This window comes from Haliotis rufescens, unplaced genomic scaffold, assembly GCF_023055435.1.
Source record: "Haliotis rufescens isolate VD_foot unplaced genomic scaffold, xgHalRufe1.0.p SCAF_16, whole genome shotgun sequence".
Lineage (NCBI taxonomy): Eukaryota > Metazoa > Mollusca > Gastropoda > Lepetellida > Haliotidae > Haliotis > Haliotis rufescens.
The window spans coordinates 23,800,175-23,825,111 of record NW_025963846.1 but is presented as its reverse complement, the minus strand read 5'-3'; the positions used below and the strand labels follow the sequence as shown (position 1 = coordinate 23,825,111).

General features: G+C 40.0%; 2 protein-coding genes across 4 annotated transcripts in view; one reads left to right on the top strand and one right to left on the bottom strand.

Moving 5' to 3' along the window:
• Positions 1–24,937, bottom strand: part of LOC124133830 (orexin receptor type 2-like) — a 156,599-nt gene that overhangs the window by 67,914 nt on the left and 63,748 nt on the right. For both annotated transcript variants that reach the window (XM_046498370.2, XM_046498369.2), the window contains exon 2: positions 4,578–4,607. The gene's annotated coding sequence lies outside the window, so the exon portion shown is untranslated. The remainder of the gene's footprint in view (positions 1–4,577; positions 4,608–24,937) is intronic.
• LOC124133831 (aminoacylase-1B-like) overlaps positions 1–24,937 on the top strand; it is a 38,347-nt gene that overhangs the window by 6,346 nt on the left and 7,064 nt on the right. For both annotated transcript variants that reach the window (XM_046498373.2, XM_046498372.2), the window contains exons 3-13: positions 1,887–1,991; positions 4,580–4,651; positions 4,942–4,964; positions 7,589–7,665; positions 10,125–10,211; positions 12,326–12,382; positions 16,685–16,758; positions 18,169–18,218; positions 19,163–19,226; positions 22,426–22,468; positions 24,222–24,328. In XM_046498373.2, coding sequence (XP_046354329.2) covers positions 1,887–1,991; positions 4,580–4,651; positions 4,942–4,964; positions 7,589–7,665; positions 10,125–10,211; positions 12,326–12,382; positions 16,685–16,758; positions 18,169–18,218; positions 19,163–19,226; positions 22,426–22,468; positions 24,222–24,328 — 759 coding nt within the window. The remainder of the gene's footprint in view (positions 1–1,886; positions 1,992–4,579; positions 4,652–4,941; positions 4,965–7,588; positions 7,666–10,124; positions 10,212–12,325; positions 12,383–16,684; positions 16,759–18,168; positions 18,219–19,162; positions 19,227–22,425; positions 22,469–24,221; positions 24,329–24,937) is intronic.

Below are 24,937 nucleotides of genomic sequence, written 5' to 3'. Positions count from 1 at the left end.
CAATCTAGACCCTTGATGGTAGCATGTAAGTAGACAATCTAGATCCTTGAAGGTAGCATGTTAGTAGACAATCTTAGACCCTTGATGGTAGCATGTAAGTAGACAATCTTAGACCCTTGATGGTAGCAAGTAAGTAGACAATATAGACCCTTGAGGGTAGAAAGTCAGTAGACAATATAGACCCTTGAGGGTAGAAAGTCAGTAGACAATCTTGACCCTTGAGGTTAGCAAGTAAGTAGACAATCTAGACCTTTGATGGTAGCATGTAAGTAAACAATATAGACCTTTGATAGTAGCAAGTAAGTAGACAATATAGACCTTTGATGGTAGCAAGTAAGTAGGAAATCTATACCCTTGAAGGTAGCAAGTGAGAAGACAATATAGACCCTTGATGGTAGCATGTTAGTAGACGATACAGACCCTTGATGATAGCATGTAAGTAGACAATATAGACCCTTGATGGTAGCATGTAAGTAGACAATCTAGACCCTTGATGGTAGCATGTAAGTAGACAATCTAGACTCTTGATGGTAGCATGTAAGTAGACAATATAGACTCTTGAAGGTAGCATGTAAGTAGACAATATAGACTCTTGAAGGTAGCATGTAAGTAGACAATATAGACTCTTGATGGTAGCATGTAAGTAGACAATCTAGACCCTTGATTGTAGCATGTAAGAAGACAATCTAGATTCTTGAAGGTAGCATGTAAGTAGACAATCTAGACCCTTGATGGTAGCATGTAAGTAGACAATCTAGACTCTTGAAGGTAGCATGTAAGTAGACAATATAGACTCTTGAAGGTAGCATGTAAGTAGACAATATAGACTCTTGAAGGTAGCATGTAAGTAGACAATATAGACCCTTGATGGTAGCATGTAATTAGACAATCTAGACCCTTGATGGTAGCAAGTAAGTAGACAATATAGACTCTTGAAGGTAGCATGTAAGTAGACAATATAGACCCTCGATTGTAGCAAGTAAGTAGACAATCTAGACTCTTGAAGGTAGCAAGTAAGTAGACAATCTAGACCCTTGAAGGTAGCATGTAAGAAGACAATCTAGACCCTTGAAGGTAGCATGTAAGTAGACAATCTAGACCCTTGATTGTAGCAAGTAAGTAGACAATCTAGACTCTTAAAGGTAGTATGTAAGTAGACAATCTAGACCCTTGAAGGTAGCATGTAAGTAGACAATCAAGACCCTTGAAGGTAGCATGTAAGTAGACAATCTAGACCCTTGAAGGTAGCATGAAAGTAGACAATCTAGACCCTTGGAGGTAGCAAGTAAGTAGACAATCTAGACCCTTGAAGGTAGCAAGTAAGTAGACAATCTAGACCCTTGAAGGTAGCAAGTAAGTAGACAATCTAGACCCTTGAAGGTAACATGTAAGTAGACAATCTAGACCCTTGAAGGTAGCAATAAGTAGACAATCTAGACCCTTGAAGGTAGCAAGTAAGTAGACAATCTAGACCCTTGAAGGTAGCAATAAGTAGACAATCTAGACCCTTGAAGGTAGCAATAAGTAGACAATCTAGACCCTTGAAGGTAGCATGTAACCCATCAGTGTTGCCCAAAAATCGCAAAAACAAAAAGACAACTCACGTCTTGATTAAGTTGAAATAATGCAAACTTGAGAATCTACAAAGCGATATAATAAAACTGAATACGTAACTAGTCTTAAAATTATCTGCCAGACAGAAAAATTACCAGCCACGGGCAGGCAGGCTGGCAGTTATTTCGGACACTGTGTTATGGCAGGTTTATAAATATAATGAATTGGAAATACTATATGTCCTGCTGCATGATAAGCGACAGGTAGGCTGGTGAACTGTGAGATGTGACTGATCCATGTTTGTCCTGTAACCCTACATCTTCACTCTGCAGGCTCTGCCCGGCAAGCCGTTTGTGGTGATGACGTGGAGGGGGACGGACCCGGGGCAGAAGTCGCTGATGCTGCATTCCCACGTGGATGTGGTGCCCGTCTTCCCTGTGAGTGTGCCCTGGGGCACTGCTTGATATGGGCAATATACCGTATTCAACGTAATAAGCGCCCAGGGTGCTCTCAAAATTAGAAATAGGGGCTCTTAGTAGAATATTAATTTGGTGAAAAAAAGTTGAAAGATCATAAAGTTTGTGGTTTATGCTGACAGCCTGAAATGTTGACATACGACAGATATATTTTCCAGATTTCAATTGCCCATAATTAAGGGTGCATATAACACACGAGTGCGTATTATACACGAATAAATAAGTCTTGTGTACATTAATCAATCGGAAAGGGTGCTGATTTGGATTGTTCACTAGCCAAAATATTAGCAAATATCGCTGTGGGCGCTTATTAGAGCGGGGCGCTTATTACGTCAAATACGGTATCCCCAGGTTATGGGTTTTTGGACCCTTTAGAAACATTTTTAATTTTCTCTTTAATCACTAGAACAACTGTAAAACATCTCATTCAGTTATGATAGATGACTTGATCTTAAAAACAGGTCATCGTCTGAGTATTTACAATGTCTTTGTGAAGCCACACCCCTTGTTATAGCGCGAGTCATCGTGATAACAATGGCTGTCCTGAAACGTATATGTCTGAAAGCCTATGATCCGCCGATATTGGAATTCAAGTTGCGAAATAATTTTGGAAAAAAAATGGTTTACAGATCCACCAAGCCTAAAAAACTGAAAACTGGAAACAAATATTCTTAAATGTTAAAAGAAACTTAAAATATACATTAAAATTTTTTTAAGTGATCATATCAAACAATCTACAGGTTGGTGAAATAAAAAGAAAGGGATCTATAAGACATATGAATATAAAAAATGTGAATATCATACATGTTGGTTAATGTATGAAGAATGACTCATAGTCAAGAGATATTAGATTGATTCGATGCACAAACGAACATACTGGCATGTTGTGTGAACCGATTCTCATAAACGTATCATATGTGACGTCATAGATCCATGACTCGAGATGCACCATTTGTCTCGTGCAGGATTGGCGTGTAAAGTTTGGAAATCATGTGCAGCATATCGTGATAAGAACAAAGACACTGTGGTAACACTTGACTGATTGTTAGTTTTGTCATGAAGTGGTACACATCGGAAACATGTCTTTTTCACGTACATACTTCTCTATGTGTTTCTACGGTTCTCGTTTATTTTGGCAGTGTGTATATAAGAAAGACAGACTTTATCAGAACTAGATTTGGACAAAATATATCCTTTTTTCTATTTACTTGAATTGGCATTTAGTTGTTAGTCCTTGATAAATCTGTAATCATTTAACATGACTCATCTATGCCTTGTCATCGTGAGGGCAGAGGAGTAGCCTAGTGGTTAAAGCATCTGCTCGTCACGCTGAAGATCCGGGTTCGATTCCCACATGAGTACAATGTGTGAAACCCATTTCTGGTGTCCCTGACATGATATTGCTGGAATATTGCTAAAAGCAGCGTAAAAACCATACTCACTCACTCACTCTGTCATCATGATCCCATTTCTTAAATAATGAAAGTGTTGCTTCCCTTGGCTATTCCTTTCTGCTGACCATGGTACCGATTCCTTGTTGTACCCCAGTTATCATGCCAAAGACCATACCAAAATGTCTACGACCTGATCACTTCCTCGACCCTACTTCCACACTACTCTTACACTTTATCTCATAATTGATATTAGGGGCGGTCGGGTAGCCTTGTGGTTAAAGCGTTCGTTCATCATGCCAAAGACGCGGGTTCAATTCCCGACATGGGTACAAATTTGTCAGGCCCATTTCTGGTGTCCACAACATGATATTGCTGGAATATTGCTAAAAGCGGCAGGACTTCATCTAGACCAGCTCGGTGGATATTCTGCCCAAATTCTGCAGCAATAATTTCAGGAAAAATTCCCAAATGGAAATTAATAATTTCCTATTTCATGTAAATATAGTCATTACTAATGTGAGGTTTGGTGGAGGTGACTTGTTTTCGACTTATAACAAGACCATGCGAGAGAAAGAGGTTTACTTATCTTATTGAGTATCTTATTATTACATTCGATGGTAAGATATGTCCGAAAATAAAAACATATTTTCCTCAATTTGTCTGCCAAAGTCAATAAGTTTGAAATCGTAGATACAACCCTGTATTGTTCAAAGCAGTGTTAAATCAATAGATGTTCTTAAGTGATGAGTGAGTGAGTGAGTATGGTTTTACGCCGCTTTTAGCACTATTCCAGCAATATCACGGCGGGGGACACCAGAAATGGGCTTCACACATTGTACCCATGTCAGGAATCGAACCCGGGTCTTCGGCGTGGCGAGCGAACGCTTTAACCACTAGGCTACCCGACCGCCCCCTTAAGTGATGAAGGTGGTGGGGTAGCCTGGTGGTTAAAGCATTGGCTCGTCACGCCGATGACCCAGGTTCGATTCCTGACATGGGTACAATGTGTGAAGCCCATTTTCCAGTGTCCCCTGCCATGATATTGCTGTAATATTGCTAAAAGCGGTGTAAAACCATACTCACTCACTCACTCTTAGGTGATGGGAAAGTAAGAAAAGACAGAGGAACTATATGTAAATAAAGTGTTACTTACAGGAGCAATGGAAAGTTGATCCGTTCAGTGCTGAAAAGACAGACAATGGAGATATCATAGCGAGAGGGTCACAGGTATGTAATTCAATACACACGAGCACTTCCGTGACTGTTAAAATACATTGACCATACGCTGTATAATAAGGAAGTATGATAATTTCAATCCTTGTTTGAAAAGGATATTGACTAATCACAGCTGTTACAAGGACTTTAAATGATTTTGCAGGAAAAACAGTGAATGCATATGGATGTATTGTTTTTTATTTAGTCTGTAACAATGAGTTCTTTATTTGTTTGTGTCATATTGACATTGAGTTGTTTACAGACAAATTGAACTTACAATACAATATTTGTTTTTATTCCAGGATATGAAATGCATTTCAATTCAGTAAGTATTCCTTGGGTGGTTTTGTGTATACAATATTTTTAACATCCTCCTCAGCTTTTCAGGAAATTGTTACTTTTTCACAAAACAGCAGCAGTACCACTAGGATGTTTGTTCGTTAAATTGGGTTTTCATCATGAGGGTTTTCACTGACTGAATAAAAATGTACTTAAGGACCCATGTCTCAAAACCCGACCTCGGGTACCTGATTTCAAATGTATTATTCCACATGATCAACATTTTGTGAAAATATGTCCAGAGACTAGCTGCATTGTTTTTCTTCCATGTTTGCAACAAGATGTGAGTTATCTCCCCTGGTTGGGAACTCGGGTGTTTGACGTTGGGACTCGTATTCATCTAAACCGTTCCCATGGATCCCTATTCAGCATTGAAACTTTATTTTTCTGTCATGCGTTTAATGTATTTACTGCCTTGGCCATTGACATCACATTTTGTTGAAAAACAAGTGCATGGTGTGATTAATAAATATTCCCTGACATAGGGACTTGAGTCTTTATAGCATCATTTGTCAACACTTGATCACAACATTGCTCCTTCAAACACAATCTCATTAAAAGTTCTCGCTGCCGCTAAACAAAGATCTGAGGACATCCCATTACAGGTCACGCTAGAACAACCTTTCAGGAACTTTGACCGACCACTGAAATGACTAACAAGAAGTCGACATCAGCCAATTAGAAAGCAGCTTTCTTGAGCTTTACAGCACTCGTTTCAAAAATGGCGACTTCCATTTCAGACTACGCTTGGAAAAATATGTTGACACAGTTCTCGATTAAAATTTTGAAAACTGAACAAACGAACATTCCGGAAAGTCTAATATATGGTTGAGATTGTATGGCAGTGCTCCCCACGTACTGTGCAACGCCTCCTTCGTTCAAATGTTTCTCCCACTGAAGCGAATGATTTTGACGGAATCAAAGTCGTACGGGCTGTAACTGTCGTTCGGAATACCCCATGTTTGCGTTTACGAGGTTGCATGATCAGAAAACACATTCTAACTGTCACTTTCACGATCTGGTAAGCGACGCTTTGATTGGTCTGATGAAAGGTCGTTCTGACGTGACCCGTAATGGGATGTCCTCAGATCTTTGTCTGGCGATAGCGAGAACTAAGATCTGATTTTGATGACATTGCTTCAAACATGAATACATATACGGCTGTTCCATGTTTTAACTAACAAGTCAAGCCACAACTTGGTTCCAGAGAGTTCACAGACCTATACGATTACACAGCACAAACGACAATGTTTCCCGTGAAACATGTCACAGCCTTGTGACCATCTACCCCATACATCACTTCAATATCGACAGCAGTAGGTTCACACATAACTCATACACAGAGTTGGACTCATTTGACTTCGTTGAGGAGTTTGAGGTCTCATTTCATAACTTGACTAGGGGCACGGGTGGCCCAGTCGTCTAAGGCGCCGCGATTCGCTGTGCAGAGTTGCGTCCCTTGGTCACCCCAGAAACCTATGATTGTGGGTTCGAATCCCGGATCGCCCTGATTATGTTTCTAGGTTTGTCAGCACCATACCTGTGCTCGTGGGTTTCACCGAAGTGGCAAACGTCTGAGACCTGCATCACTTCAGGCTTTCCTCCCACATTAAGCTGACACGCCGTGATATAACTGGAATACTGTTAAAAGCGGCTTTAAGCCCAACTCACTCACTCACTCATAACTTGACTAACTTGACGTGCATCACTTCTTCATCGCTTATTGGCCATGTGCATGTCGAGACACTGTGAAAACGAATCATCAACTTTATCTCGAAATCAGAAAATAATTGTTGTGCTAAAAAAATCCACCACGAAACACATCGTATAAGATTCGAAACCATATGACGACATTGTTGTGTTTGATTATCTGATGCCTATATACCCAGAACAAATTAATTTGATTTTTGGAACCATTTTGACAAATATTACGAGAAATCGAATATGCGTTTTCAAAGTGATGGTGGGACGTAATGTAAACAGATGCATGAAATGTTGATGATGACATCGTGTTGCATAAATATATGTCTTATTATTTAGAGTACATAGTGAGCTAAGTTGTCTAATTAAAGTAGCGGATGAAATAGAGATCTTGTAAATGTCAAATATAAATGTTTCAAAATAATCGAAAGTTTATTATGAAAATTGTCAGACATGCCCAGATGACTGACAAATAGTTTTTTAGATCACCTGTCAAGTGAGCTTATGTCATGGCATTTTTGTGTCATCTGTCTGTCGGTCTGTCTGTCAGTCTGTCTGTCATCTGTCTGTCTGTCAGTCTGTCTGTCATCTGTCTGTCATCTGTCTGTCGGTCTGTCTGTCAGTCTGTCTGTCATCTGTCTGTCTGTCAGTCTGTCTGTCATCTGTCTGTCATCTGTCTGTCTGTCTGTCTGTCATCTGTCTGTCAGTCTGTCTGTCATCTGTCTGTCAGTCTGTCTGTCAGTCTGTCTGTCAGTCTGTCTGAAACTTCTGAAGAGACTGGTCGCAAGTGTTCAATATTTTAGTTTGCTTTTGGTTGGATCACCCAAACAAAATTTGCAATGTTCAGAGATTTTCTCTGATAAAACAACTTATGTCGCCGGACCAGTCACCATCATTCTCTTCCTCCAGATACCTGGAAGCTATCAGACGTCTGAAGGCCGATGGGAAACAGTGTCTGAGAGACATTCACCTCACATTCTCTTCAGGTCAGTAGAAGGGAAACAGTGTCTGAAAGACATTCACCTCACGTTCTCTTCAGGTCAGTAGATTGGAAACAGTGTCTGAGAGACATTCACCTCACGTTCTCTTCAGGTCAGTAGAGGGGAAACAGTGTCTGAGAGACATTCACCTCACGTTCTCTTCAGGTCAGTAGATTGGAAACAGTGTCTGAGAGACATTCACCTCACGTTCTCTTCAGGTCAGTAGAGGGGAAACAGTGTCTGAGAGACATTCACCTCACATTCTCTTCAGGTCAGTAGAGGGGAAACAGTGTCTGAGAGACATTCACCTCACATTCTCTTCAGGTCAGTAGAGGGGAAACAGTGTCTGAGAGACATTCACCTCACATTCTCTTCAGGTCAGTAGATTGGAAACAGTGTCTGAGAGACATTCACCTCACATTCTCTGCATGTCAGTAGAGGGGAAACAGTGTCTGAGAGACATTCACCTCACGTTCTCTTCAGGTCAGTAGAAGGGAAACAGTGTCTGAGAGACATTCACCTCACATTCTCTTCAGGTCAGTAGATTGGAAACAGTGTCTGAGAGACATTCACCTCACATTCTCTTCAGGTCAGTAGAGGGGAAACAGTGTCTGAGAGACATTCACCTCACATTCCCTTCAGGTCAGTAGAAGGGAAACAGTGTCTGAGAGACATTCACCTCACATTCTCTTCAGGTCAGTAGAGGGGAAACAGTGTCTGAGAGACATTCACCTCACATTCTCTTCAGGTCAGTAGATTGGAAACAGTGTCTGAGAGACATTCACCTCACATTCTCTTCAGGTCAGTAGAGGGGACACAGTGTCTGAGAGACATTCACCTCACGTTCTCTTCAGGTCAGTAGAGGGGAAACAGTGTCTGAGAGACATTCACCTCACGTTCTCTTCAGGTCAGTAGAGGGGAAACAGTGTCTGAGAGACATTCACCTCACGTTCTCTTCAGGTCAGTAGAGGGGAAACAGTGTCTGAGAGACATTCACCTCACGTTCTCTTCAGGTCAGTAGATGGGAAACAGTGTCTGAGAGACATTCACCTCACATTCTCTTCAGGTCAGTAGAGGGGAAACAGTGTCTGAGAGACATTCACCTCACATTCTCTTCAGGTCAGTAGATTGGAAACAGTGTCTGAGAGACATTCACCTCACATTCTCTTCAGGTCAGTAGATTGGAAACCGTGTCTGAGAAGTCTGCTGATCCACCCTGAGTATTATCCCCCGTCACAAACTGGGAGGGGGATATAGGAATGGGTGCTGTCCATCTGTCCGTCTGTCCTTCCTTCACATTTCATTTCCGGAGCAGAACTCAACGAGAGAGAGCCATGAGATATTTAAACCAAACTTGGCACATAGATAGGTCTTGTGGTGAACTGGTGCCTTTTGATAGTTTTGGAAAAAAAATTCAAAAAACATTATAGTTTCCATGGCAACGACTTTGATTTAGATTGAAAATGGCAGGAGTGTTCCTTTCCAGAGCTGATCTTGAAATACGTACAATATTTCTCCACTAAACTTGGCACATAGATAGGTCTAGTGGTGAACTGGTGCCTTTTGACAGTTTGGGATTTTACACAAAAAAATATTTTTCAAGTTTCCATAGCAATGACTTTGATTTTGATCATACAATATTTCTTGCCTTGCACACAACCGGGCATGTCATATTGGCGGGGAATATGAGAATGAATGTTCGATGTTTGATTCTTATGATATGTGTATATGGTTTCTTTATCAAGTAAAGACACTGGACAAAGCACAACATTTCCATGGTGTATAAGAGGGTATCATATCAACTGTTTGATTGGCATTTTAGAAGTTGACAAATAAGTAAGGAACGTACAAATTTATGGATAACAACTTCTGTTTTATTCCATATAAAGACATGTCACTCCAGGGTGCCGTTGTACAAAGCGATCTTAGCGCTAAGGTGATCGTAACTCCCATACATTAACATAGACTTACGACAGTCGTAGCGCTAAGGTTGGTTTGTACAACAGCACCCAGGGCCCTGTTCCCCAAAGCGATCTTAGTGCTAAGGTGATTGTAAGTCTCATTCTTTAACATAGGCTTACGATCATCGTTGCGCTAAGATCGCTTTGAAGAACGGGGCCCTGGTTGATAACGGTGTCAGAATCTACATGGAAACGTCACTATTTGCAATAAACTAGAAGTTGTTATCCAATATCCATAAAGTTTAGTTTTCCATAGGGTATGATAAATTGAGAAATGATAGTTACTGTTGTTTCCTATCAGACACAGTGGATATGTTGACTCCAGATATATTTTTAATGATGGAGATGGGGTCACTCCCAGGAAGTAGCTCACTCCCCAACTTTTATAAATGAATCAGATAGGCCGTATGCACCTATATCTGCAACACTATGGTATAATTGTCCTAAATGTTTAAATGGTAAACAATTACAGTTTAATTGTCCAAGATCTTCCTGTTGTTTCAGATGAAGAGATTGGGAGTAAGCCGATGGCTGCTTTTGTGAAACATGAGGCGTTCAAAAAGTTAAACGTTGCTTATGCTTTAGATGAAGGTACGTTGTCAGTACTGATGGAAATACTTTTTTGGTACAATACAAATCCTGAATTATTTAAGTTCATATTTATGCAAACTTTTGAACAAACTCTAAAAATCTTTTTTAAACAAGATGCATCTGTATGAAATATGGCATCTTCCCGAGGCAAGGGAGTTAACTGACTTTAAAAGTCCAGTTTCCACCCTTGCCGATCTAGGCTGGAATTACTGGGCTCGATCGTTGCGCCACCAGTGGCTATTACCAATTATGTCCCTTCTAAGCCTCTCCTATGGACCAATCAGATTCCACCTCTCGTATCACTTGCAATTGCTTCACACAAAAAGGTGGCGCCCAGTCAGGACGATCTGATCGATTATCAAGATCTATATTGTGATAAACGGGTCTCACATTGTGAAATGCATCAACTCGCGTGAGGACCTTGATTAAAAACATGAAAGGATTTGGAAAGTATCTGCTGACAACGAGTTGGCGGTGCACATGCCTTGCAAATCCTGCAATCGATCGAAATCTGCACGACAGTTTACGAACCGGATTTCGATTTCGGTGCGCGAATTTGATTGGACTATACATAGACTCGTTAGTCCAGACAAAACGTAACTCCATAATACCAGCCTAGTTCGGCAAGGGTGGAAATTGGATTTTATAGTCAGTTAACTCCCTTGCCTCGGGAAGATGGAAATATGGATGATGAGGTAGCGTCCCATGTGGTTAAGATAAATCTGGACAAGATTTGATTCTCGCAGAGGAGCAAAATGTGAAGTCCCTTCTTGCTGTCCTATTCCCGGAATACTGCTTTCAATGGACCATCCATGGGGACTCCAGGAAAGAGTTAATCCCCAGCAACCTTTGCTGGTCATTAGAGGCTACTTTGTGGATTGGGTGCTAAGGCCAGTGACTCGGTTGATTACGTGTCATCGTGTCCCAACAACCTGGGATGATACTCATGATGTCAATCACTGGATTGTCTGGTCCAGACTCGATTATTTACAGACCACCGTCATATAGCTGGAATATTACCAAGAGCATTAAACAACAAAGAAGCTAACATGGTGTACAACCCTACTCAATCACACTTCATCTTTGATGAAAAGGGTGCACATGGGTTTCATCGAAGTGGTAAACGTCTGAGACCTGCATCACTTCAGGCTTTCCTCCCACATTTAGCTGACACGCCGTGATATAATTTGGAATACTGTTCAAAGCGGTGTTCAACCAAACTCACTCCCTCAATATTAAAAAAGTATAAATCCACAAATCTGTTTAACTCTGACATATTTCATAGCTTTAAAGGGGGCACGGGTGGCCCAGTCATCTAAGGTGCCGCGATTCGCTGTACAGAGTTGCGTCCCTGGGGCACGCCGGAAACCTATGATTGTGGGTTCGAATCCCGGTTCGCCTTGATTATGTTTCTAGGTTTGTCAGCACCATACCCGTGCTCGTGGGTTTCACCGAAGTGGTAAACATCTGAGACCTGCATCACTTCGAGGTTTCCTCCCACATTAAGCTGACACGCTTGATATAACTGGAATACTGTTAAAAGCGGCATTAAACCCAACTCACTCACTCATAGCTTTAAAAAACTAAGGAAAACCCTTTTATAGCAGTACACCATCATTCCTAAACATCAATGGATGAGATGAAGGAAACAACTCACCTTCAGTACCAAGTAGACACAATTTGCAAGGATGCTTGACAATGGTATAAGGATCTATACTGAAACGTCACCTTTACAGTAAATAAAGAAGTTATCCCTAAATTGCATCTTCTTCATCCATCAACTTCTAAGCAATGCCTATAAAACACTTCACCTGCAATAGTACCAGTACATATGATACAGTCTGGCAGTGAACCGGCAGTGACGGAGACGTATCACATCACATGCAATGTTCTTCCCACTTCATCTTTAATCCGAGAGAAAGTGGGCAATATGGTTGTTCCAGGTGCAGACCTCTTGAGTTGATCAGTTAGTGGGAGGACACTTAATAATGGCACAAGTTACACAGCCCTCTGCACAAACTGAAGTCTTTGACCTGTCTTCAGTTAGTTAAACTCTCCCATCCTAGTGTTTGGTTTGGATAAAGTCATCATGATGTATTTAAAATTGTTTTCAGGGATTGCCAACCCTGGGAAGGAATTCCGTGTGTTCTACGGCGAGCGCTCCATGTGGTGTAAGTGATGGGTTCAGGAATCAATATGATTATCAGAAAAGTTTCATTGCTTGTTGTACAGAGTTTCTAAGCTGTTAGGCTTAAAAAATGAAAGAATTGGTTCTCAGACTATGGCTTTTGAAAGTAGTGCAGGCAGGTGTTTTTAAGGGGGGAGGGGGTGTTGTTCAAACTAGTATGTAATGAAATAAACAATTGTGTAACCAAATAAACAGTTGTGTACAATCAACCTGGGAAAGGGCCTCCCTACATAAATGTATTCCTTGATGAGGAAAATACTGGAAGGCAGTATTTGACAACCGTTGGATATTTCAGGATTTTGTTTTGTTTTTTTAAAATGGAAACTTTATGATGATGTGGGCTGTGCCTGAGAACCAAGACTATTATTTTTTTTAGCCTTAAGTGGACATACTGGAAGTACTTTTTTGTCAGGCCCTGACCTGAATTAATAAGCAACTATTCTGGATATTATTTCAAAAATACCTGTTGACTTCAAGATCAGTTCAGAATTATGAGAAAAAAAATATTATGAAAGTTTTAAATGTATGGATCGGACCTTTAAAACATACAAAAGAAAAGAATTTAATTGAATTCTGCTTTTTGTTATTTTTTTATCTTTGCCTGTTTCAATTAGATAATTTCATCTATGAACCAAAAGAAATTAGGTTTTGCTTGATAAGAGAAAGTAGGAACAACATATTTTCTGTTCTTGGTGTTTGGAAGATTGATACAGAAATATGAACACTGAAGCATTGAATTGAATTCTATGGAAGCCTTCGAGGTCCATTTGTTTTTTTCTTTACATTTCAAGATACTAACTTGAAATTTCAAGATAGTTTCGAAAAAAAACAAAAAACAAATGGCCCTTAAAGGCTTCTGTAGAAGTCAGCATTTTGTCATCTGAAAAAATGTAAATAATATAAGGCCAGATAAAAATGTTTTTGCCTGTGAAAAGAAAAAAGAAACATTAAATCTTTCAGTTTAGATTGAAAGGCATTTTCTATTTACTTCCTCTATAAGATCCTGTCTAAAAGTAAACTACAGTAAACTAGTAAGTAAAGGTTGAAAAACGCATTTTTGAAATCAATCAAATTTTGTTTTTTTTGTAACATATCATGGGAACTGTTTTAGAAACAAGTGAGGTATTTCATGGTTGACTGCATATTGGAGTAGTTTTTACCCCAAGTATTTTTAATATTCTACATCTCCTTGAAGTGTGTGACATAACCATCCATTGGTTCAAGGTCAGGACACTGTGACTGATGTCTGGCACGGTTGTTTTTGTGCATTTGCACTTCTGATGAAGCAGTTCCTTGTCTACACCCTGTCTGTGCTGTTTTACAAATGATAAAAACATCTGCTGATGAGAGAGGACCTAAATTGAGAACGAAGGGTTCACCAGATGCGGAGCACTGTGTCCTGCGTACATACAAGTTTAACACTGATACAAATAATGTACATTGCTGGTCCTGGGGAATGTGATTGAGGATGGCTGTTCGAATCATTATTGCAGATTGTATGTTTAACTGATGGTACTATTTGAGTGAGGAATTCTCTCTCAGTTCATAGTGTCATTGGTTGATTTTCCTCCATAAATACTTCAGTAAATTCCTCGGCAATCAAGGTTAGCCAGCGTGGGCCTCTATGTTCCTGCTGTGGACCCCAAAATATTTACGTTAAGAATTCCCCGGAGTTGAAAATAGAAAGACCAAGGTCCATTTCAGGTTGTGGGAATTTATAATAAATCCCCAATAATTTGAGTTATTTTGTTGCCATCTTGGCATATTAACAGAAAATCTGTACAAGAAGTCCTAAATATGATCTGATCTTTGGGAGAATTTGCAGAAAACACAACCTAAAACCAACTTAAACACCTCAAGGCTATATATTTACTATATTGATAAATATATAATAAAAAAATAGAAATTGACCAGGGTGCTGTTGTACAAAACGACCATGGTGCTGTGTAAAAAACGACCTAATGCCCTAGTCACATTTGGCGCGGCAGCCTCGGGGTCTAAAATATCTATGGCCAATAGCAATTATAGGGCCGGCATAGCATTCCCACTGTCACATACTGTAGCAGTCACATATGTTAGGCTAGCCGCACGGCATATTTTGAATTTGTGGAGACAGAAAACCTGCAGCTGCCGTACAGCCTTTGAAGTGATGACGCACGGTCGCCTTAGGGCATCCCTGCAGCGGCCGTAGGTTTTTGACAAATACCAAGGTAGCCACAGTGGGACCATACGGAAACCGTGCGGACAGGGAGTAAGTGAGTGAGTATGGTTTTACGCCGCTTTTAGCAATATTCCAGCAATATCACGGCGGGGGACACCAGAAATGGGCTTCACACATTGTACCCATGTCGGGAATCGAACCCGGGTCTTCGGCATGACGAGCGAACGCTTTAACCACTAGGCTACCAAACCGCCCCCTGTGCGGACAGAGGCTACCACTACACAGGGCAGCCGCACGGCAAACACAAGGTCCATGTACGCCCTAGGGCGACCCTAAGGCCACCGCAGATCGTCTGCAGCCGCTGTAGGTATCTCTCAATTTCAGGGGGGCTACAGCTGCCGTATCCTGGCCGTAGAGCAAACGTGACTGAGGCATTAGTGCTGCGACTGTCGTAAGTCTGTCGTAAGGTATGGGAGTTACGATCACCTTTGTGCTAAGACTACTTTGTACAACAGCACCCTGGTGTTATGACGATGTATTTGTAAAGAGCAATTATACATTTGATGGTACTGATATAGTAAATGTTTTATTACTCTCCCACCGCTGACTAAACACTATTTCTGTGTGTCTAGTAACGCTGCAATAGTCACAATGAAAAAAAACGATTCAATATTTGTGTCCCACTAATTCAGTGATTTGTTTGTGTGAGGTTTGATGAGTTCAATCCTTTGATAATCAGACCCTGGGGGCTGCTTCCTGGAGAGGATAATTGATTGACAAACACTCGCCCGTCTACCATTGACAGTGATTGTATGGGTTGCACTAGGCAGCAAACCTGTGCACTCACGATGACTTTCATAGTGGCAGAATTTCACCATTAGAATACATGCATATGTTTGTTAGACGATGTTGTTGCCAAAGCAACGGTTTGTCCAACTGGTGCCAAATGTATTGTCAGACAAGGTGTATTTTTAAAACTGGTATCTATAATGTCTCATTATGCACACAGTTAGAATTCTTGTCTCAAATTATGTCTCTGCCAATTTTGCAAATGACGTTTTTATGATTTATGATTATCAGTGAACGAGACAGTTTGTATGCAATATCAAATTTTAAACAGGATTAGAAATATTAAATCATAAATTCAAAGCTAATATCTTGGAGCTTGATACACATGTATTGCTGAATTGACCTTACTATAAGTCTTCCATGAAAAAATTATATTTTACCCACGTTTAGAGTTTGAAAATCAAAGTTGGATGATTGAGTCTCAAGTCATTTTTTATGTTATATTGTCTTAACAAGTAAAAGGGTAATCCCCTTTAATTAGATTCTACTCATATCCATACCGCCTCAACCATCATACCATATTACTCAGAGAATGGTAGGTCGATGGTTCGATCCCCTGACCACGTTTTACCAAAATACTTTAAAACATGGTACTTGTTGTTTCCCTGCCTGGTGCTTGGCATTAAGGGGCTAAAACAAGAACTGGTCAGCTCAGAGTCAGTATACTGTGTCTGAGTGGGGTATTCGTGTTGAACTGCGGCATGGTATCTCAGTGTGCTAGCACTATAACTGGTGGTAGTCTGGACTAGTACAAGCAACCACATACATGTGCAAGGACATCACTATGTAAGGGCAGTTATCTTGAACTCGACATTAAACCCCATTTCACGTCAACTTAAACCCCATTTCACGTCAACTTAAACCCCAATTCACCTCAACTTAAACCCAATTTCACCTCAACTTAAACCTCATTTCACCTCAACTTAAACCCCATTTCATCTCAACTTAAAACCCATTTCACCCCCCATTTCACCTCCACTTAAACCCCATTTCACCTCAACTTAAACCCCATTTCAGGTCAACTTAAACCCCATTTCACGTCAACTTAAACCCCAATTCACCTCAACTTAAACCCAATTTCACCTCAACTTAAACCTCATTTCACCTCAACTTAAACCCCATTTCATCTCAACTTAAACCCCATTTCACCCCCCATTTCACCTCCACTTAAACCCCATTTCACCTCAACTTAAACCCCATTTCACCTCAACTTAAACCCCATTTCATCTCAACTTAAACCCCATTTCACTTCACCTCTACCCATGTCTGTCCTAGGGGTCCAGGTGACCTGCAAGGGGCGGCCAGGTCATGGGTCAGGGTTTATAGAAAACACTGCTGCCTCAAAAGTGGTGAGTATTAGGCTAAAAAACAAAATAGTCTCGGTTCTCAGGCACCGCCCATATCATCTTAAGGTTAGCCACATGTTTCGTTTTTATTTCCATTTTTGAAAAAAATAAAAGTTCCTTAAATATTCCAAGTCCACCATCAAATACTGTATTCCAGTATTTCCCTCATCAAGGAATACATTTATGTAGGTTGGCTGGTTGGTTGGTTGGTTGGTTGGTTGGTTGGTTGTTTAACGCCGCACTCAGCAATATTCCAGCTATATGACAGCGGTCTGTAAATAATCGAGTCTGGACCAGACAATCCAGTGATTAATATCATGAGCATCGATCTCACGCATCAAGGAATACATTTATGTAGGTATTTGGTTACATATTTGTACACATACTAGTTAGAACAACCCCCCCCCCCCCCCCCCCCCCCCCCCCCCACACACACACACACACACACACACACACACACACAGGCTAAAAAAAAAAAAAAAAAGCACTGCCCACATGCACTATATTTTGGAAGCCATTGCCTAAGAACCAATCCTTTTGTTTCTTTTAGGCTTATAGAGAAATGATAAATGCTTCATCAATTATGTCAACAATATATATGTAATGATCCCAGAACAGGTCCCCAGTGTCTCATGTGTGTTGTAAAAGTCAACTTATGTTTGTTTGTTTGTTTGTTTGTTTGTTTGTTGTTTAACCCCGCACTCAGCAATATTCAGCTATAGGATGGTGGTCTGTTAATAATCAAGTATGGACCAGACAATCCAGTGATTGACATCATGAGCATCAATCCATGCAAAATGGGATGCGATGACATACAATCAGCCAAGTCACAGAGCGTGACCACCCAATCCATTTTGTTACCTCTTATGACAAGCAGAAATTATATTATACAAATATATTTGACTTTCAACAGTGAGCGCAACCTTTGTTAAGTGTCTGTCTTTGTAGACATTTTAAATTGTTGACTACATATCCAGGTGAGCTACAGTGTCATGACATTATTATTAATATTTTATATTTAATAATTTTATTATTAATATTTTAATACTCAAACTGTTGATACACCTGTCTGCATTCACTGCTAATGGATGTGATTACCTTGCATGAATGTTTGGTAACACTGTGTGTTTCCTGGGTGGTGGGGTAGCCTAGTTGTTAAAGCGTTCGCTCATCATGCCGAAGACCCGGGTTTCGATTCCAGACATGGGTACAATGTGTGAAGCCCATTTCTGGTGTCCCCCGCCGTGATATTGCTGGAATATTGCTAAAAGCGGCGTAAAACCGTACTCAGGTCTTCGGCGTGACGAGCGAACGCTTTAACCACTAGGCTACCCGACCGCCCCTTGTATCTACTGAGGCTGAAAGCTCCACCATCAATTGTTAAATCAGTTAAATTACTCTGTTTATTTTTAGCGGAAAGTGATGAATAGTTTCCTCCAGTTCCGTGATGATGAAGAAAACAGGTACGTTGACTACAAACCGATATATTTTGATATTATCAGGCGGTACAGATGTAAACGCATGTAAACACATGTAAACACTCTGGCTGAACCTGTAATAAACACAAAAATCATGTATGCTAAGAAGCTCCCCATTCCTGGAATACACGCAGTCAAATCTTCTAATGTGGCCTTTGTGCTCTGAGCCAAACAGATAATGATCTGAGAAAGATTATGTTCGCTTGATAAATGTTGATGTTTTTATGTGACGAGCTTGTTTAGTGTGCTTTATCATGAATAGATGCAACATTAACGATAATAGGCCACATGAAATCAATTATTTGATTTTCATCAAATTTCTAACATATGCGAGGTGTGAGGCATTTAATTTTTATGTTTTATTTAACTAAAAACAAGGGTGTGATTCACATGTTTTGATAGAAACAAGCAACTACATATAAAATTAAAAGGAGCCCCAGTGAGAACCTATGGAAAATCTAGACTTGCTTTATTTATGGCTTTTGTGTTACGGTAAGGGTCGGGCGAAATGGAAAATAATATGGTTCAGGGAATGTGAGACAGACAAATGCAAGTGATACAAGAGGTGGAATCTGATTGGTCCATAGGAGAGGCTTAGAGGGGACATAACTGGTAATAGCCACTGGTGGCGCAACGATCGAGCCCAGTAATTCCAGCCTAGTTAGGCAAGGGTGGAAACTGGACTTTTAAAGTCGGTTAACTCTCTTGCCTCTGGAAGATGAAAGTCAGAAGGAATGCAAACATTTGTCTAGCCATAGAGTTCTAGATAATGTTTGCCATAAAGCAATATAATCACGTGACTAACCGCAGGTCAGGGTAGTCCCGTGGGTACACTGGTCCAACTCAGTATCCACCCAACCAAAGAACCAGCCCTTTTGGAATCAAGTTCAAAGAAATGTATTATGGCTTGATGTGTTTTTCCATTGTAGATTGAAATCAGATCCGAATCTAAGTCACGGGGATGTGACCACCGTTAACATGACAATACTGAAGGTAACAATTAATGTCGTTTCAGCACACGTTATTGTTTTGTTCAAATGACATTTATTTTTTCAAGGACTAAGATTAAGTGGTGAACTTCCTGTATTGTTTTAGTAAGATCACAAAGACAAAATATCAAATTAGCCAATGATGTAGACCTCAGACCTAATTATCATTAAACACACAACAGATGAGACTGAGACATACCGTATTCGACATAATAAGTGCCCAGGGCGCTCTCAAAATTAGAAACAGGGGGCTCTTATTAGAATATTATATTAGTAAAAAAAACAGTTAAAGATAAATTTCGTGGTTTATGCTGACAGCCTGAAATGTTTATGTACGACAGATATATTTTTCCAGAATTTAATTGCCTATAAAGTGTGCATATAACACATGAGTGCGTATTATACGCGAATAAATAAGTCTTGTGTACATTGATCAATCGGAAGGGGTGCTAATTAGGATTGTTCACTGGCCAATATATTAGCAAATATCGCCGTGGGCGCTTATTAGAGCGGGGCTCTTTTACGTCGAATACGGTATTTTATTTCAATTATATTATTGATTCTACTATCAGTTGGAATGATTAATTATCCCCCGAGGACGAGGATCTCGAAATGGGTGCTGTCCTTCCATCTGTCAAGCTTTGCTTCCGGAGCATTACTGAATATAGCATTCAATATGTCTGGCAAAAATCTTGTTACAGATGTCTGGCTAACAATGAACTAGTACCTTTTGCTTTTCTGAATTTTGCAGAAAAGGAATTTCTGGTTTCGAAGACAGCAAATTACAATCAATGATGGGTTCTAATCCAAAACCATTTTTGTTTCCTGATTTATCAGCGCTCTAGGGTAGCCTAGTGGTTAAAGTGTTCGCTCATCACACCGAAGATTAACTTGAATTTTTATCTTATGTATCTTGAAATTTCAACTTAGCATCTTGAAATTTCAACTTAGCATCTTGAAATTTCAAGAAAAAAAGAAAATGGCCCTAAAAGGCTTCCGTATTTTGTTGTCAAGCGCTTGAGTCTTTTACTCAATAGAACATAACATTGACGGGATATGAGTATCTCATGCTTGATGTCGTTGACAGCCGATGTTATTACTATTACCGTATTTGACGTAATAAGCACCCAGGACGCTCTCAAAATTAGAAATAGGGGCTCATTAGAATAAAATTTTGGTGGGAAAAAAAACAGTTGAAAGATCGTAAATTTTGTGGTTTATGCTGACAGCCTGAAATGATACAAAAGAAAAGTCCATGCATATTTTAACGACGGATATATTTTTCAAGAATTTAATTGCCCATAATTAAGGGTGCATATAACACACGAGTGCGTATTAAACACGAATAAATAAATCTTGTGTACATTGATCAATCGGAAGGGGTGCTGATTGGGATTGTTAACTAGCCAATATATTAGCAAATATCGACGTGGGCGCTTATTATGTCGAATATATGGTACATGTCCATAGATAGGATGTCTCCTGAAATTAGCATTATGGCACTATTGTCTGTTTTCAAGATTATTAGATACTGAAATACTTAACCTGAGGAGAGAGTTTAATTTTGATTTTTAGTTCACCTGGCCTGAGAGGACATGTAAGCTTATGTCGTTGCAAGTCGTCCATCATCATCTGTAAACCTTTTACCTATTTGACTTATTTACTGAAATGGCTTAATCGATTCAGCTGAAATTTAATGAGGATGTTTGTTACTTGGATTCAATATGGCTGCCAGGTTTCCATAATTTTATGTAAAATCTTTTTCTCAGTATTGTAAAGGCCTGCAAGTTGATGGATGAGAAGGTCACCATCTGCAGGTTCAAATTGTTTGAGGCATCTTGATCAGAAATCCAATATGGCTGCCAGGAAAATAAAAAATCATTCATCTTAAACGCCTCTTCAGAAACCACACAACCAATCAGAGCTGTTGATAAGCTGCATATTTGCATAAAGTATGCATTAAATAAACTGAAATATGTGACAAATCAAATCATTAGTATATCAAATACACGACAAAAACTATAAAATCGCTTCTAAAATAAGACTAATGTCTATATTACAACTGTAAGATAAAACAATTGTGTATCACCCTGTCAGTAAATTCATTTACAGACAATTATATTTGGTAAAATGTGTATTCTACTGTTCATTTGGTTTTAGTAATTTACAGGGTTTGATACGAAACAGGTCTCATGTAAAGACATGTGGGTAAAAAAAATTTGAATACCAACTTAAAATCAAACCCATGGGAAACACACCCAAATATCCAACAGCTTATCTAGAGCTCTGACCAACGAAGCTGAAACTTCAAATGCTTGTGCCTACCAATGATGCCACCCAAGCTGATCAAGATGTTCAATTCCAGTAATCAATATGGCCTCCATGACGGCCATATTGGAAAAGCTATTTATACTTGTTACTCAGTTATGTTTGTTCAAAATGTAATGCCATTTGGTCCATGTGTAGTAGGGCTATTTATATATTTTTAACTTTGTTTTGATCATTTTCTTGAATTCTGTCAAAAGGCAATTTCAGCTCTGTAATCTTCTTCTCTAAACATGCCAAAATAGCCCAACAGAAGGAGGAGCAATTTGGCATGGATATTCTTCTTGTGATAAGGGGCACGGGTGGCCCAGTCGTCTAAGGCGCGGGGATTCGCTGTTCAGAGTTGCGTCCCTTGGGCACGGCAGAAACCTATGATTGTGGGTTTGTCAGCACCATACCCATGCTCGTGGGTTTCACCAAAGTGGTAAACGTCTGAGACCTGCATCACTTCCGGCATTCCTCCCACATTAAGCTGACACGCCGTGATATAACTGGAATACTGTCGTTAAACCCAACTCACTCACTTACTCATTCTTGTGATAACATCAAATGTTTTAGTCGTGAGTCTATATGCAGGTAATATTTGAATATCAATAGTGACAGCAAGTGGATCTTTCAAATCTTTCATATCCTGGCGAGCTAAAGACTGTATTTATGTTCAGGAGTTAAAAGATCATCTTAGCACTAAGATCCTTTCGTGGAACAGGGCTGTGGATTGTGACTCTGAGTTATTGTCTTTTTCTTATCCTGGCGAGCTAAAGACTGTATTTATGTACAGGAGTTAAAAGATCATCTTAGCACTAAGATCCTTTCGTGGAACAGGGCTGTGGATTGTGACTCTGAATCAAATAAATAAAATAATTCCTTTTTCTTTGCAGGGAGGAATCCAGTTTAATGTTGTGCCGGCAGAATTAGGTTTATGTAAGAAACATTTACTCTTCTCTCAGTACAAAAACATGAGTCGGTGTGGCATCACTTTTTCCCCCGTGGGGAGTCCAGGTCGGAATCTGTCCCCAGCACTCCATGCTTGTATTGACAGTTGACTAAAACTGATTGTGTGTCAGTGTGACCCGATGACATCGATGGTGATCAGTGTTGCACATGATATTAGTCGGCCTTGCTCAGAATCAATTATTTATGTGCTGTCAGACATAGCTGGAATATTGCTGACATTCACTCCTTCCGTTGCATGAACTCAGTAATTACCATCTTCCCGAGGCAATACGGTGTTAGCGTTGGGCGTCTCAACGTGCGTGATTCCCTTTCACCCTTTCGAGTTGAGTTGATTGGTTCAACTGTGTCATATGGCCCTGTGACGCAGGGGTAGCATTATGCAGATGGCTGTTTCAATGTATGCTCGTTCCATCCGTGACGAACAGGTCTGGTTGTTGATGAAATATAGTGATAGCTAAATAGACAGATTTTTTATTCATGCACCGATTGTCTTTAAATGTAATATCCAGTTATGTATGACTGTTTAATAATCTCATACCAACTTTGACTGGAGTAGGTCCGATAGTTTTTCAGATATTGTAGTAAACGTTGGTACCTTAAATTACCTTCCAGACTATAGCTGACTACCGAACTAGGCTGGAATTATGGAGTTATAATTTGGCTGGAATAACAAATCTATGTATAGTCCAATCAAAATTGCGTAACGAAATTAACATCCAGTTTGTAAATTGCCTTGCAGATTTCAGTCGATTGCAGGATTTGCAAAGCATATGAACCCCCAACTCAGGGTCAATAGATATTTCAAAATCTTTTCATGTTTTTAATCTCGCTGATTTGATGCACTTCGAAAAGTAAGACCCCTTTCATTACAATATAGATTTGATTAGCGATTTGATTTGATTGAAGCAAATGCATGTGATATGAGAGGTGGAATCTGATTGGTCAATAGGAGTGATGTTGAAGGGACATAACTCGTAATAGCCACTGGTGGTGCTACGATCGAGCCAAGAAATTGCTAGCCTTCCTGTGTGTTGGCCGAAACATACAAGGCGGGATATCTGTAATGGCACGATAGGGAATCATTAAAAAAAATACGAAGAGTCGAATATCATCGTGAATATTTGTTACTTTTAATTCCGGATTGGTTGCTCTTTCGAAAAAACATGCTGGTATGTTGAACAACAAAGATTCATGTTTTAATACAATCTGGTTGTCCTCGCAAGGAAACATGCCAGCTGTGCCAAGGATGTACCCTGGACCCATTCGTCACTTAAGCTTCACTTTGGATGTCATCATTTCAATCACGATCTTAATTTCTCGAGCCCATTTGATTGGCTGGCTAAATTTGGCATCGTGCCATACAAAACAGAATCAAAACAAGCTATGGCTGTGTATGGTCCAGGGTATTTTCGTATCAATTTACGTATTTTGTCAATCACTGGATTGTCTGGTCCAGACTTGAATATTTACAGACCGCCATCATACAGCTGGAATATTGCGTTGCAAAATGTGGCATTAAACAACAAATAAGCAAAAAACAAAATATATTTTTGTATCATAATAGAATAAAGGTATAATACTCGAGGATGCAGCACTTTCAGAGTCTTGCTTTTCATTTGATGGAGACCCGGTATACTCAACTCCTACAGTGTGTGTCATTCACAAAACTGTTTCTGGGGATACGTGTGTAACCTTCTCATACATGTTATTTTCCCCACAGCATTTGATATACGTATGCCCCCGTCTGTGGATGTGATCAAGTTTGAGAATCAGATCAAGGCGTGGTGCCAGGAGGCCGGCGAGGACGTCACATACGACTTTGTTATTGTAAGTTCCTTGTTCTGCCCGCTGAAAGATCTTCTGACATTTGGTGGGGCGGACGGGTAGCCTTGTGGTTAAAGCATTCGCTCGTCACGCCGAAGACCAGGTTCGATTCCTGACATGGGTACAATGTGTGATGCCAATTTCTGGTTTTCAACCGCCGTGATATTGCTGGAATATTGCTAAAAGCGGCATAAAACCATACTCACTCGCTCTGATATGGTTTTCCAGACTGTAACTGTAACATCAATACAGTTTAGAGGACAAATTATTTTCCTCTTCACCATTTATTATCGAAAACAACTGAAATAAACATCTTATCTCCTTAAAATAAAATCAGTGTGTGTCATGTGTGTGTCTGTGTCAGTGAGTGTGTCTGTATCTACATGAGTGTTAGTGTGTGTGTGTGTCTTTATGAGTGTAAGTGTGTGTGTGTGTCCACATGAGTGTGTGTGTCTGTGTGAGTGAGTGTGTGTGTCTGTGTGAATGAGTGTTTATGTGTGTGTCTGCATGATTGTGTGTGTGTCTGTGTGTGTGTGTGTGCGGGTGTGTATGTGTGCGTGCGTGCGTGCGTGCATGGGTTTAAGTTGTTGTGATATAACAGAACTCAACCTT